Genomic DNA, 14,709 nt, shown 5'->3' with positions numbered 1-14,709 from the left:
TTCAAATACCTGGATGATGCACCTATTCAACCGAGAGAAAAAAAATAAACAACCAAACAAAGTGTGGAATGTCGGACACTTCATGCACTCAACTGTCGCATCTTTGATTTCGTAGCGGAAGAGGGGCGGAGCTACCTGGCCACTGACGCTGGCTTGTGAAAACGTCAGTAATTAATTTCTTCATTTTACTGTGTATGTTACCTTGAAATGATGCAACTCATTTCCGTTGACTCTGCTAAAGCTAGTGGCGTCACATTACGTGCGTTTGACATCATTTGCCTTCGACTGGGCAACGGCTTATACTTCCGGTTAGTAAAAAGAAAAAAAAAAACCGTTAGTGTTCCTTTTGAGACGATACTACCCCTCTAAAATTCATACACTAGATGGTAGAGACGGTAGAGTCTTTATCCGGATCATGCCGATTGATGATGTAAGCAGGACGGAGTCATTTTCTTTAATCGTAGGTCGATCGTTAGAGGCTCTTCATTGGATCATTTGACATGGACGTGCTATCTTGTTAGAATCCGGACGCGACTTTATTGGGATCGTCTCGTACACCGTGACGAATAATAATTGTAAATCACACAGTTTAAAACCAGTTTAAAAATGGCTTTAACCAGTTAAATAGTCTTAAAGGGATCATTCAAGTGGGAACACATAGTTGTGGTAAAAGCCAGTTGAGAAGGACAAGCAGAATCAAGTTTATAATTGCAAACCTGTAACTTTCCCAAGATTATAAATGGCCAGCCCATCAAAAGGAGAGGAATTTTGGTAAAACAGCCAACATGTAGTCACCCATTATTCATACTTTATGGATGTATAGTGGTTCCCTTGTGCTTTAAGGGGAGAGTCTGTGATTGTGATGGAGATTAACTGCCGGAAACTAGTTTTGGACTTACAAACTCAACCAATTACAGCGCTGCCTTGACCATGTCCTGCCTTGACGCTGGCCTAGTCCTCGCTAACATGGTAAATCTGCAAACACATCTTTTACTATATGTTTTGCCCTTCCATCCATGCTAAAACTTCTCGACCAATGAAAACGCATCTTTATGAACTCGCTCTCCCAGGTGGATAAATCTGTCGTGTGAAAAAGGGCGGGAAATGTAGCTTTTTTTGAAAATGCTAACACACGATTGTCACGTTATCTCCACGATTTCCAAGACAGTTTTGTCGCTTTTAAAATACCACAATTCTGCCTGAAAGACAAATAAGTCGTTTGGTTTCTTTCATGCCATTTCCTTTAGAGATTCCCCACTCCATGCAACTGCAATGCATAACGAGAACAAAATGGTTGGAAGTGACAAAAGGTCCAAGGTCACGGTTGAAATGTTTTCGCATTTCAAGTGTAGATGAGGAAACGGATCACATATGCTACCGTGGCCAAAATATAAACGTGTCGTTTTTTTTCAATTGACCTTTTAACTAGCCCGAAAACATCTGAACACTTGTGGAAAAAGAGAAAAGCTCACTGAATTGACAGATATTCCTCCTTTTCCTGATTCCTGGCTTGATGTTGCTCCACTCCCTGTTTTTTTTTTTTTTAAAAGTACCACAGAGGCCCCCTCTGAGACGGATATTTTATTGACAGCTGCCAGAGTATGAGGAAAATGCCACCAAATACTTCATCTCAGATTTAACCTGCATGTTTTTACTAGCATGAGATGAAAATGTCTGAATTCAGGCTAGACTGTGAAATTGCCGGCGCATTGCTGGACGGAACGATGCACATGCTCTTTATGTCAGCAATGCTAATCACCTGAAAAAGTATCTGACCTTCATTTATTGATTCGTTCACAGCTGAGCCAAAATGCCAAGAAATTCATTTCAGTTTTATGTAAAGAACAGATTGCACAATATATTAAATAAGTGCATTATACAAGCTTACATAACGTTTTACAACATTCTGTCCGGCTGAAAGCCTATTTCATAAGGAAAATTACACAACAGATAATTAAATTCAATCACAACAGCCCAGCTATATTCCTCACACCATATTCCAGGGTACTTCCTCACAGTAATCTGCTCATACGGAGCCGACGGAGGAGTTCTGGTATCTCTGCACCCTACTTCCATTCTCTATAAACAGTGATCGCTAAATCAGTCAACTTCCAAGAGCTGGATGGATGGATGAGATGTCAGAATGACAGCTGGATGGATTTGTCCCCAGTTTTCACAAACACGACCAATTCCAACACAAACAGACACAAAGGCTGTCTTTCATCCACAGCAGGACAGGATGAACTGGCTAGTGCGGATTTCCATCCTGAAACACACAGGTGCTTCCTAGAACCTGACTGTACAGATGATAAGGAAATTGTCTTAATATAACCTTGGTATTTCAGCTGGGGAATGCCATGTGACGCCATGATCCTCGGTACAAGCACACCTTCTCCATTAATTCTCTGCTCTGGGGATAAGAAAGAATTCGTATAGGATTCAGAGAAAAGCACAGGACAGCTGAGAACTCCTCTCCACAGTACATAAATTGAAGTGGGGATGGTTTGCTGGGATGGTGGTGGTGTGGTGTGTGTGTGTGTGTATATAGATTGGATGAGGTTTCCGGTGCACTTAAATCAATGCCCCTCTGAGCTGCAGTGTCCCAGTGCCTTTAACACACACACACACACTACATGATTTATTCATTAACAGTTTGCATGCTTCTCTCAGTCTGTCTTCTCTGGCCTTCTTCCATTCAACCACCACGGTCTCCACACTCCTTCATTTAAGGCCACGTAGAACTCTTGTTTTCTATACCTCCTGATTTAGCTGTCCAGCACAGTGCAGAAACAGCAAAAAATTATTTTATTATATTTTATATATATATATATATATATATATATATATATATATATATATATATATATATATATATATATATATATATATACACACACACACAAAGAGCTTGCTACTGCAGTGCGAGTGGGGAGCACCGAGGTCACCCTCTCTCCAATCTGGAGCCTCATTATTGATTCATCTCAAGGTACAGTATACTGCAGATTCCACCGAGCTCTCACGAATGCATGATTAAAAACACAGAATACTTCCATGTTTTAAATCCACACATACGTAGCACATGTTTACCATGGCCTAGAGCTCTGACAGATTTCCTTGTACAGACAAAAAGAAAAAGAAAAAGGGAAAACCCACTGACTCCCAAATAATAGAAGGAAATGGGCTGCTGAGGAATTTCATCAATAAAGGTAGATAACACGCAAATGATTAAAGTCAACTTCAAAACTGCAACTGTTACACACAATAATGAAGGTCCTAGATTGATTCCTTCACTCGTCAGTAACCGCTTTATCCCAGTCGGGATCCTGGTGGATCCGGAGCCCATTCCGGAAACACTGGGCACGAGGTGGGAATACATCCTGGATGGGATGCCATCTGAGGTCACCACACACACACACACACACCAAGGGGCAATTTAGACTAGCCAACACCCTGATAAAAACTGCTGCTCTTTTGGGAGTCTGGAGGAAACCAGAGAACCCAGAACAAAATTCAAAATTCTTATTTCTTAGTACTCGCACATACATCTAAGATTCTGCAAAAGGTGGTTAGGTTGAAAAATGTTTAACCTTTAAGCAAAAGTTCAGCTAAAGCCACACTTACATCTGTTCTTTAACAAACAGCAGGGGATTTGTTACGAAAGTCCTCTTAGCTGGAGCTACAGCTGTGAAGAAGGAGTGCAGCCTCCCTCCACACTTGGGGGGGGGTCAAAACATTCAGAAACAGAGAGGTAGGAACATAAACCAAAAAGAGAATACATATGCATATACGCACCGATCAGCCATAACATTAAAACCACCGACAGGGGAAGTGAAGAACATTGATTATCAGGTTACAATAGCACCTGTCAAGGGGTGGGATCTATTAGGCAGCAAATGAACAGCAAGTTGGTGTGTTGGAAGCAGGAAAAAATGGGCAAGCGTAAGGATCTGAGCGACTTTGACAAGGGTCAGATTGTGATGGCTAAACGACTGGGTCAGAGCATCTCCAAAACAGCAGGTCTTATGGGGGTCTTCCCAGTATGCACTGGTTAGTACCTACTAAAAAGTGGGCCAACGAAGAACATCCGCTGAACATTGCCTCTTGAACACAGTATGGTAAAGTGACCAGAGGTACACCACAAAAGGTTTTTCTAGGACAAAGGAGAAGAGAGAAGGCTAACAAGGATGACAGAAGTAAAGTGTTCTGCATTTTCTCTTCCTGCTGGAACAGTGCTGCAGGAGAACGTAACCAAACAGGAAGTGAGGACAGAAATGCTGTGACGCTGTGGCAGGACAGACATGGCATGAGAAGGAAATGGAGAAAAGGTCAAGGCAAACAGAGCATGTAGCCATGATCGCTGAATTCTGTCATGGGAGGCAAGTGGAATGGATTGAAGGGAAGGAGGCCACGTAGAAAAATAAAAATAAATAATAAAAAACGCAGCCATGGTGGCTCGTCTCCCTCGGCACTCCGGCTCAAGTTTCCGCTCCAAACCAGGACTGCATTCAAGAACACGAAACGTTTGGGACTTTCCACATCAGCAGTCAAAACTGTACCAAACTGTAAGAGCTGCTTCAAAAGCAGACATATTTGTACGGTAAGTACAGAAAGACGCTTGCTAACAGAACTTGAAGCAGTGGTAACTGGGACTCCAAACGAGAGTTTCCAGCAGGAGAATATAACGATGGACAGCGATGTTCACAGATTGCTCAAATCCTTTCCTTTCTCCCTTTCTAACCCTCCCTCATGTGTGTATTTGCGCATGTGGTGGTGGTTTTAGGCCAAAGAACACCTAAAAACTGTGAGGATAATAGTTTACCATTAACCAGCATGTGAAGCTCAGTTGTAGTGTCCACACAGCTCGGTTAAATATATAACGGTATAACACCAAAATCAGGTTGACAAAAACAAATCAGATTTGGTGTTTGACATAAAATTTTGTAGTGAAGCAACAAAACTTGTGTATTTAACAAGTAATGGAAGTCTCTCACCTATAATGTTTTTTCCATAAACCCATGCCCAAATTCACATTCAGTAATGCTTCCACTGATAAGTAATGGTCTAACTTTTTCTTTTCTTTTTCATAAACACATATCCAATATCCTTCTGCCCTTCTATCTTCAAACTTCGAGAGACAGGGTCGTATAACAAATAACTTTACAAAGTGTAGCTAAACAGCAAGGTTTGCTTTATTTATTTATTTATTTATTTATTTATTTATTTATTTTAAGAGATTACAGCGACTCACAGTGTGTTCTAATAGGCAAGTCTGTGTGATGCATGGTGTATGAACTGTATGCGTTTGATGCATATATTTACAGAAAATATGTTTCTATTTTGGGTAGTATTGGCTTACATTAGCAACTCCAGTGTAAAACTAAAGAAGCAAACTTCAAACTATAAAGCATGTCTTGGCTGACTGACTACATTTGGGAGCGTTATTTTTATTTTCATCAACTCTAAATTTACTATAAATAAACGTACATGCTTTAGATCCAAATGATTGACATTGTACGTTTTAGATCTGATGCACTTTTTTTGTTGTTGTTGTTGTTGTTGTTAAACCCTGAGTCATTCTACACCAGCAGGTCCTCAGGATATCTTGCTCAGAAACATTAAGATCTTTCTTGGTCACTATCTAAAGGCTATCTTGGTTTATGCATCAATGTTTCCTCTGTGAGTGTGTGTGTCTCTTTCTGAATCTCATGACTGTCTCTTTTCCTTTTCGGGCACCCGGACTCTTTTAGATTTCCTGCTATTGTTCTAAACTCACGTCAGCTCCTTGCATGTTGGAAAACAACTCAAGTCCTTGAATTATTTAAACCTGTATCACATGTTTCCTCCTATTTGAACCAAGTGATGCCTCAGCACACTGCCAAGTTCACATTTCTTTTCCTCATGAAGCAACACGGGTAACACAGTCTTACAAAAGGCGTCCAAGGATACACCCTGCCCCCTGAAGGGGATCCGCTGTCTGGACGCTGAAATGAACGCCAAACACAGGACAAAAGTAGTGTAAATAGGACAGGATGGGTGGGGAGGGGAGGAGAAGGGAGGGGAGGGCCAGGTAAACCACACCACTCCGTCGGTATGGATTAAAGCGACTGCTTCAGTGTTAAGCCCTTAGTCATGAGAAGGTCGATTGCATAACTCAGGTAGGTTACACGTGAGGGATTGAGTGCTTTGGAAAAGTCAAGTAAATGAAATACAACGTCAGAGTTTAAAGGTAAAACATTACTATGTGAGTGTGACTATGTAACACAAAGCACTGTACAAAGATTAGCTTTATGAACCCTCTATCCTAGGGCCAGAAATCCATTCATCCATCAAAATTAAAATGCCCCTGGCAGCCATATTAAGCTCTCGTGGAAATGTGGTAAAGCTAGCCAATTTGCATCTGTTGTCCCTGGAGGTTAATAAAGTACGTGAGCGAGTAAAGGCGAAGAGATATTACTGTTGTTCATACATGGCCTTCATTCACCACGGTATGCTTTTATGATCACAATAAGTGCTCGATAATTTGATGGAGATGAAATGTAAGCCATTGGGAGAGATTTACAGGCAAAGACAGGGCAGCCAGCTTCAGTAGGATATCTGTGGAACAACAGCCCTAAAGTACAGACCTTCAAAATATTATTATTATTATTATTATTATATCCCTGATTCTTATTCACATGTGACATTTAAAATGGACAAATATGCCTGTATTTCACTTGGCCTGGACGACTAGCTGTCCCCTTCACATCTACTCAGATTTCATTGTGATCAATCAATAATTAAAAGAGCCCCTTTTCATCAGGCTACATTACAGATGCTCTGCTCCCTCCCTCCCTCTGTTCCCCCAAAGCTATTCATTTCAGTATAGTTATTCATTTTTAAAGTCCTACTCCCATTTAACAAACACGTGGACTCGAGAGCGCAAAAGCCCAGCACTGAATCCAGTCACAAAGAACCAATACGAGACAAACAGACAGGCTTCTGAAGCTAAAAGATGGACCAAACACCAAACACCTTTTACCGGCTTCCCTGAGGCATAGTTTAGTATATTTGTGCCTGTTTTCCTCTTTTCTGAACAGTTAGCCTGGATGAAAATGAATGCTAAGACTCTTCAATTGCTTCATTTAGTGCATATGAAGTTAATCAATAATGTAAAGTAATACAAAATGACATTTTAGAGGTGCTAAGTGTTTATGGTGTACCACAATAAACATTCCGCCTTTTGACACTGCGCCGTTTCCCATAATTACATGTTCCTCATATCGTCCGGGTTTGTCTCCATGGATATTCATGTATACGTTCATGTATATACAGTTTTACCTTTATATCTCTCCAGGACGTCCTCGTAGGCTTTGGCGAACTCCTTCTCCTGTGAATGAGTGGTGGGCAGTAAGCCCGGGATGAAGCCGGCCATGGTGTCCTGGATCCCCGCTATAGCAGTAACGTTAATCCGGCACAGAGGAGCCGGCGCTCCGGAAGCAGCTGTCAGTCCGCCTCGGCTTTAAATCCACCCTGGTGCCCAGTTTCAACTCTCATCCACCTCAGTGTTTCAAATGGCGGACAATAACCGAGCTTTCTGTGTTTCCTTTTAACCGAAAGCGCTATTAGCCTAATTCAATTTTAAGCTATTCTTAGAAATAATTTAAAAATATATATATATAAATATATATAGCTAATATTGCTATATTCTAAATTCTATATTCTAAAGTCTGCCAAGAAATAAATCCTCATATAAAGGCGCGGTTGGAGAAATCCATATTTTGATGCAGCACCCAACGGCGCATGGCTGTTCCAGGTCTTCTTCTCCTGCGTCCTAGCCGGCGAATGGGATTTGTATATATATGCGCGCGCGCTTGCTTGCTTGTGTGTGTGTGTGTGTGTGTGTTGGAGGAGATTCTTAAGTGTGTGTGACTGGGGAGGCGCTCGCAGTGGGCTGTCCGTTTTCTGCTTCACAGTGTAATCACATCCCGCTCCTTATACTCCACACACCGGTGTGTGTCCCGGTTGCCGGCCGGATGTTCAGTGTAATGGCCGCTTCTATTCCTGCTTGTGGTCAGCTATCCTCTTGTCCTCCTCCTTCTCCTTCCACCAGTGTACACAGGGCTCGTCTTTTTTATTCCTCCCGCAGTTCCTGCTTGTCATCCATGCCTCCATTCCCTTTACAGCAGCGCGGATCCTGAGCGAGTGAAGGCTCAGTCTGTGTCGCCCCTCTCCGGTTAACGTGCAGCGGTGCAGATAAACGCAAGAACGCTTTCCAGTTCCGGTGACGTGTCCTGGTGTGACAGAGCCATGTCCTAAACCGCACCCTAACCAACCAACCAGGGGGGCTTCCCATTTCGTTCTTTTCCTCATTTCCTTTCCTCGCTTCTTAGCGCCTCCCTCCGATAAAGCAAAGAAAGGATGCAAGGGCATGAGGAATGAAGGAATTCTTCTTTAATGACTTTATAAGTGTGTAACGGATCTGCCTGTTCACAACAGTGATTACACACTGAATAAAAACATTATTGCATGGGGAGCTGCATCCATCCATTCATTTTTGTACTACTTATCCTTCAGGGTCACGAGGAACCCGGAGCCTATCCCATGCAGGGAGCATCGGGCACAAGACGGGGTACACTCTGGACGGGGTGCCAATCCATCATAGGGCACACTCACACACCACGGACACTTTGGACATGCCAATCGGCTTACCATGCATGTCTTTGGACTGGGGGAGGAAACCAGAGTACCTGGGGGTAACCTCCACAGCACGGGGAGAACATGCAAACTCAGCACACACAAGGCAGCGGCGGGAATCGGACCCCCGACCCTGAAGGTGCGACGCGAACGTGCGGTGGAGCTACATCACACGCTTAAATGTCAATGTTTTTAACTTAACAATTAATCTTACACCTCCATTTTTAAAGCAAGGCATATTAATTGACTTTCATGCAAGCATTTTATTTGTGCCTGTTGTTTTTTTTTTTAAATTAAGATTCAATTAGCATAATTCAGAAATATAATAATTCAGCATGGCATAATTCAGCCTATCTTGGGAAAACTGAGCATGAGGGAGGAATCCATCCATTTTCCATACCGCTTATCCTACACAGGGTCGCAGGGGAGCCTGGAGCTTATACCATGGAACTCAGGGCAATCTGGATGGGGTGCCATCCCATCACAGGGTACAGTCACAGATGACAGACAATTTGGAAATGCCAATCATCCTACAACGCATGTCTTTGGAAAGGGGGAGGAAACCGGAGTACCTGGAGGAAACCCCTGAAGCACAGGGAGAAGATTCAAGCTCTGCGCACACAGGGCGGGGATGGGATTCAAACCCCCAACCGCAGAGGTGCAAGGCAAACGTGCTAACCACGAAGACTTAATCTTAGGCAATTCACCTGCCGCCATGTTTTTAGGAAGTGGAGGAAACCAGAGAACCCAGTGGAAACCCACACAAACACAGAGCGAACATGCAGACAGTACAACTCTGTACAGACAGTAATCTGAGCTCAGGATCGAACCTGGGATTCCAGCTATACCTCAATTCCCAACTAAATATCCTGTTTAGATTAGAAATATGTTATATTATGGAATCTTTCCATATCCAAGTTGTCTTTAAGGAAAATTCACTTGAAAGCACACAGTATGAAATATGCAGTTTAGTTTACGGACCTTACCGTACACCACAAATTTTGTTCCTCTTCTATGAGATAAAAAATTGTATCATGGGATGATCACAATCATGCCTGCTTTAAAATCATCAGCTGAACTGAACAGACCATTCAAAGAGTCTCTTAATAGGAATGTAATTAACTGCCCTCACACAGTATTCAGTACAACGATTTGTAGTTTGTGATGCAGCCACAGCTTTTGTTCCAATAATCCACAGATTGTGCCATCTAGTGGCCAAAGAAAGACCAGGTATAGATAAGTAAGCAGACATATGCTGTATCTGTAGAAAAAGGAGGACATTTTAATCTGTTTTAATAAACTGTGGTTTTATATTCTCGAAAATGCTAGTATATTTGTAAGCTATATATTTGTAATGTGGTGAAAAGTTACAGGGCTTAGCTTTGAATGTGGCATGAATAAGAAGGTGGGCATTCTGACGGATGAAGCAGATTTTAGATTAGATTAAAGAGCCCCAATTCACCAGTCGTGGTACAGTGGATGTTATTTCCTGCCAGGAAACTTCTTTCTTCATGGCACTGCCACAATTCTTATCTACTAGGGTTTTCTCATAATGTGTGGTTTTTTTGTTTTTTTTACACTATTATGTGATGAGTAGGACAAATTAGAAAAGCAACTGTAACTAAGGTCAAAACACACTTTTGTGGTGTAAAATACTTTTACAGCCACTACTGCAACACACCTCTCTTCTACTTCTAATACAGGAAAAACCAGGTTACTATTTGCTTATTTGCTGACACAACAGTATGTAATGTACTGGTAAATCCTGATCATCTCTAGTGCAACTACAACATGAGCACAGATATTTTCAGAAACATTTTGTATGTTTCATTCCTTCTCCACAGTTGACAGACAATGCAATGACCGAAAGCACATTTAAAACACGGGATTTTACAGCATGGAGGACATTCACCTTTCACTAGCAGAGACGGAGGCTCTAGTCATGAATGTCAAACACAAACGAGTACTTAAAGGAATACACCAGCATTTTTCATCCTAATCTCTATCCAACATCTCTGTATGTGTGCATGTGTGATTACTATGGAAAGGAAATTTTGGGGAAATAATCCATACTGGGGTGGTGCGATATAGCCTAATGTGAAACAGGAAATTATAGTTCTGATATTCATCTTATTCCACATTGATTATACCAACAATTATCATTTATTAATGAACAACCCAGTACACACCTTAACCGTTTATTCTTGTGTAACATCTAAAAGACAAGTTGGTTCGTGTTATCACTGACATTTACAGCATTTGGGAGATGCACTTATCCATAGCGGCATACAATTATCTTATTTGCACAACTGAGCAGTTGAGGGCCTTGCTCAAGGGCCCAGTCATAGCAAATTGGTGGGATTTGAACTCATGACCTACTGATCAGACGTCCAACATCTTAACCACTGAGCTACCTCTACCCTTCTGTGTTATCACTTACAAGCGGTGACACCCGAGACTCCTTCCATAAACTGTAAATAAATTTCTCCTTCACTATATCAACACTTAAGTTAAGTGTTTTCCGTTCTCTTCTTAAGTCACAATTCTGGTTTCTGGCATCACACAGATGCTAAAAGATAAGGTTGAAAAAAAAAAAACAATGGTGCATTCCTTTAAAATGACTCCTGGCATCCAAAGACCAAATACAGTTATTTTATGTAAGACCCTGCTAGCGAATGCTTTTATACTGTTTCATTGATTTTTACTTATCCTAGTTATTACATCTATTACATCTATCTAAAAGGAGTCCTGATGAAAGAGTAGTTACCGTCACATGTGATAAAAATACACCGATCAGCCATAACGTTAAAACCACTGACAGGTGACGTGAATAACATCGTCAAGGGGCGGGATTTATTAGGCAGCAAGTGAACAGTGAGTTCTCGAAAGTTGATGTGTTGGAAGCAGGAAAAAATGGCTGTGAGTGACATTGACAAGGGCCAGATTGTGATGGCTAGATGACTAGGGCAGAGCATCTCCAAAACAGCAGGTCTAGTGGGGTGTTTCCGGTATGCAGTGGTTAGTACCTAACAAAAGTGGTCCAAGGAAGGACAGACGGTGAACCGGTGACAGGGGAGCAATGGAAAAAGATGGCCTGGTCTGATGAATCATGTTTTCATGTGGATGGCTGTTTGTGTGTGTGTGTGTGCGTGTGTGCGTCCACATGAATGTTACTTTGACACATACCAAGTAGACCAAGTTCACCCCTTCATGGCAACGGTATTCCCTAATAGCAGTGGCCTCTATCAGCAGGATAATGCGTCCTGCCGCACTGCAGAAATTGTTCAGGGATGGTTTGAGGGACATGACAAAGAGTTCAAGGTGTTTAATTGGCCTTCAAATTCCCGATCTGATCAAACATCTGAGGTATGTGTTGGACAAACAAGTCCAAGCCATGGAGGCCCCACCTTCCGCACAAGACCTTCAGAGGTCTTGTGGAGTCCATGCCTCGACAAGTCCATGAGTTCCATGTTTTGGCAGCACAAGGGGGACCAACACAATATTAGGCAGGTGGTTTAAAAAGTATGGCTGATCGGTGTTTAAGTAGTGCACTGTTCAGAAAAGAAAAGGTCCCATAAGTTTTTGTCTTCTCATTTTTAGTCTAATCTACTAGAACATTCGGAAAAGCTAACAATTATGATTTCAATGTTTATAGACTTATTGAAGTCAGCCATAAGTATTAAAGCAGATGTGAAACAGTCTTCAGCAGTGTTGGATAAGGACAGCATGCTCTGCCAGCGGATATTACTTCTGGCTCGCTGTTCATCTGCATCCATCAGCCAGACACACATTACACACAACAGGGCGAGACAGAATAAAGCAGATGATGATTAAACGTGAATGGTGACTGAGGCACAGACCAAGTACCCCTTTGCTCTTTTACTACTAGTGCTTGTCAAGATTTCCTTCATGTTTACCATGTCTCCATTCTTTTGTCATGATGTCAACCACAGCACCATCAAAAGAATACCACAGTGAACTGCTGTAATGGATTAGAAAAAATGCAATAAATAAACACAGATTTGCTGCTCACAGGACGGCTGGACAGTTTCTCTGATAATAAGGACATAGCGGTCTGTCTGCATTAAAATCCACCAGCCGAGTGTCAGAAGGTAATAATCCAGAGCTGTTAGGGAAAGTTGCCAATTCATCAAGAAGCTCTGATCATGCTGGTCTGACAATACACACAGCCACTGGGATCCTGACTAATAGTGAAACCACATCTGTAAATCATAATCAGCGTAATCATCATCATCATCACGCTCTTCTTGGCAGCCTCCCAGATTTACACATGGTCCACAGTCTGCATATAGGCATTAGTAGGAAACTGCCAAAACAGTAAGGCGTCCACTTGTATTAGTCATTTTTGAGACAGGACAGAGAGACAGATAAGAGATGTTCTCGTCTTGCCATCACCTTTCAGCAGCTATCAATAAAATATCTACTCAGATGAAAAACCCGGGTCTCTACCAAAGAAAAAAAACAAATGTGGCCCAACAACTTCCACTCAGGATGAAGTAGAGGTGTTTCTACTGTCCTGTCAACCTTGTTAGTAGTCCATTCAGAAAGCTCTTGCTGAATCATGCATACACTCCTGTAAATGCATACACTGTTATAAACACAGGTTCCATCTAGCACCACAAAGCCTTCTTAGTCCTTCTGGGCAAAGTCTACTAGGACTCTGGGAATATGTACTCTGGGGGAACCAATAAAGGTTCCATGTAGGGCCGTACATAGGAAGTTTTCTCTATGAGAAAAGGTTTTGCAATCCCTTTATAAGCTGAAACTGGTCCTGAAACTATCCAAAGTTAGCTATCCTCTTGAGGAACCTGTTTTAAGACAGGGGTGGTTTATGTAATTTATCCAAGCTGTGCTAAAGGACATCAGCTGAAATCATTAAGCAAAACCGTTAGACTAAGACGAACAAGTAATCTAGTGCTACTACATTCAGTATACAGAGAACATATCCGAGATGGATATAATGGAAACAACCTGAATTTCTAAGCTAATTATTGCACACTTTTCTCATCAGATCTAGCTGTTTCTCCCGCTTTGCCTCTTTTTTTTCATTACTCTTCTGTTCAACACCCCCTACTTTGAACCATAGCCTTTATCTGAGGCCCTGCTACCCTTTCTCCGCTCCCCTTTATTTCCCCATTTTGTTTCACTGGATAGTACTCCAGTCCTTCGTTTCTGCCTCCCCCTACATCTGCTCTGTCTTTTTTCGAGCTCAAATTAAAATTCAAATGCTCACCCTCTCTGTATTTCCCTGTTTGTTTTGGGCTATTCTTGCCATTTTTACTTCCCAGTGTGCTTTCTTTTTCTCCATAGCCTTGGAAACCAAAGGACTAGGAGAGTTTATGTGTCCCTATGGCAACAGGGGAACACAGGGAGTCAGGCTGAGGCACCTTTGAGTTGCGTGAAAAAATATATATATATATATATATATATATATATATATATATATATATATATATATATATATTGGTCATCTAGTCATCAATTTTCCCGCTCAGTGGCAACTTGTATTAATCACATTCCTAGTGATATTATTGCATTTCCATCTGTAATGAATAAGGACAGCATGCCAGAGCTTCAATACTCTCTGGATTTGCTTTTCATTGCTGGGGGATTTCCATCATTATGATCTCAGAAGGAATAAGAGTCTACCAGATACTCAAATACTCAGATATACTCAGAGTCTACCAGATACTCAAATACTCAGATACACAATTTGTCTTCTATACTCAAAACTGCACAGAATGGACACCTAGAAGACAAATTGCGCCTTACAAACTAAATATGGCTGCACTGTGCAAAGCATTTACACCATGCAGCGAGTATGTGCAAATCTGTTTTCACTTGTAAACTGTGACTCGATCCTTTTCTCACACTCCTTTTTTACTTTATCACCAGGCTCAGTGCTACAGCAGCTCCCTCCTCTTAGCATACAGTATATCAACCATGGATAATCAAGTATATTGCTGTTCCCTATTAGATCACAACACTGTTGAATTCAAGTGATTAATTTTGTAT

At 41.6% G+C, this 14,709-nt stretch overlaps 1 protein-coding gene and 1 long non-coding RNA gene across 10 annotated transcripts in view; one reads left to right on the top strand and one right to left on the bottom strand.

Annotated features, from left to right (window-relative positions):
- The window catches only part of macf1a (microtubule actin crosslinking factor 1a), a 202,991-nt gene that overhangs the window by 181,075 nt on the left and 7,207 nt on the right, over positions 1-14,709 (bottom strand). Inside the window, exon 1 of one of the 9 annotated variants that reach the window (XM_053612359.1) lies at positions 7,318-7,750. The exons of the other annotated variants lie outside the window; for them this stretch is intronic. Within the exon in view, the coding sequence (XP_053468334.1) occupies positions 7,318-7,411 (94 nt within the window). The 5' untranslated portion in view covers positions 7,412-7,750. Of the gene's footprint in view, positions 1-7,317; positions 7,751-14,709 lie in introns of those variants that run through there. 9 annotated transcript variants of the gene reach the window in all.
- On the top strand, positions 7,725-10,879 carry LOC128600150 (uncharacterized). The gene is made up of 3 exons (XR_008384523.1): positions 7,725-8,445; positions 8,554-8,812; positions 9,090-10,879. It is a non-coding gene; the product is annotated as an uncharacterized LOC128600150 (long non-coding RNA).

This window comes from Ictalurus furcatus, chromosome 24, assembly GCF_023375685.1.
Source record: "Ictalurus furcatus strain D&B chromosome 24, Billie_1.0, whole genome shotgun sequence".
Taxonomy (NCBI): Eukaryota; Metazoa; Chordata; class Actinopteri; order Siluriformes; family Ictaluridae; genus Ictalurus; species Ictalurus furcatus.
The sequence above is the reverse complement of the archived record's forward strand: the minus strand, read 5'-3'. Positions and strand labels throughout refer to the sequence as shown.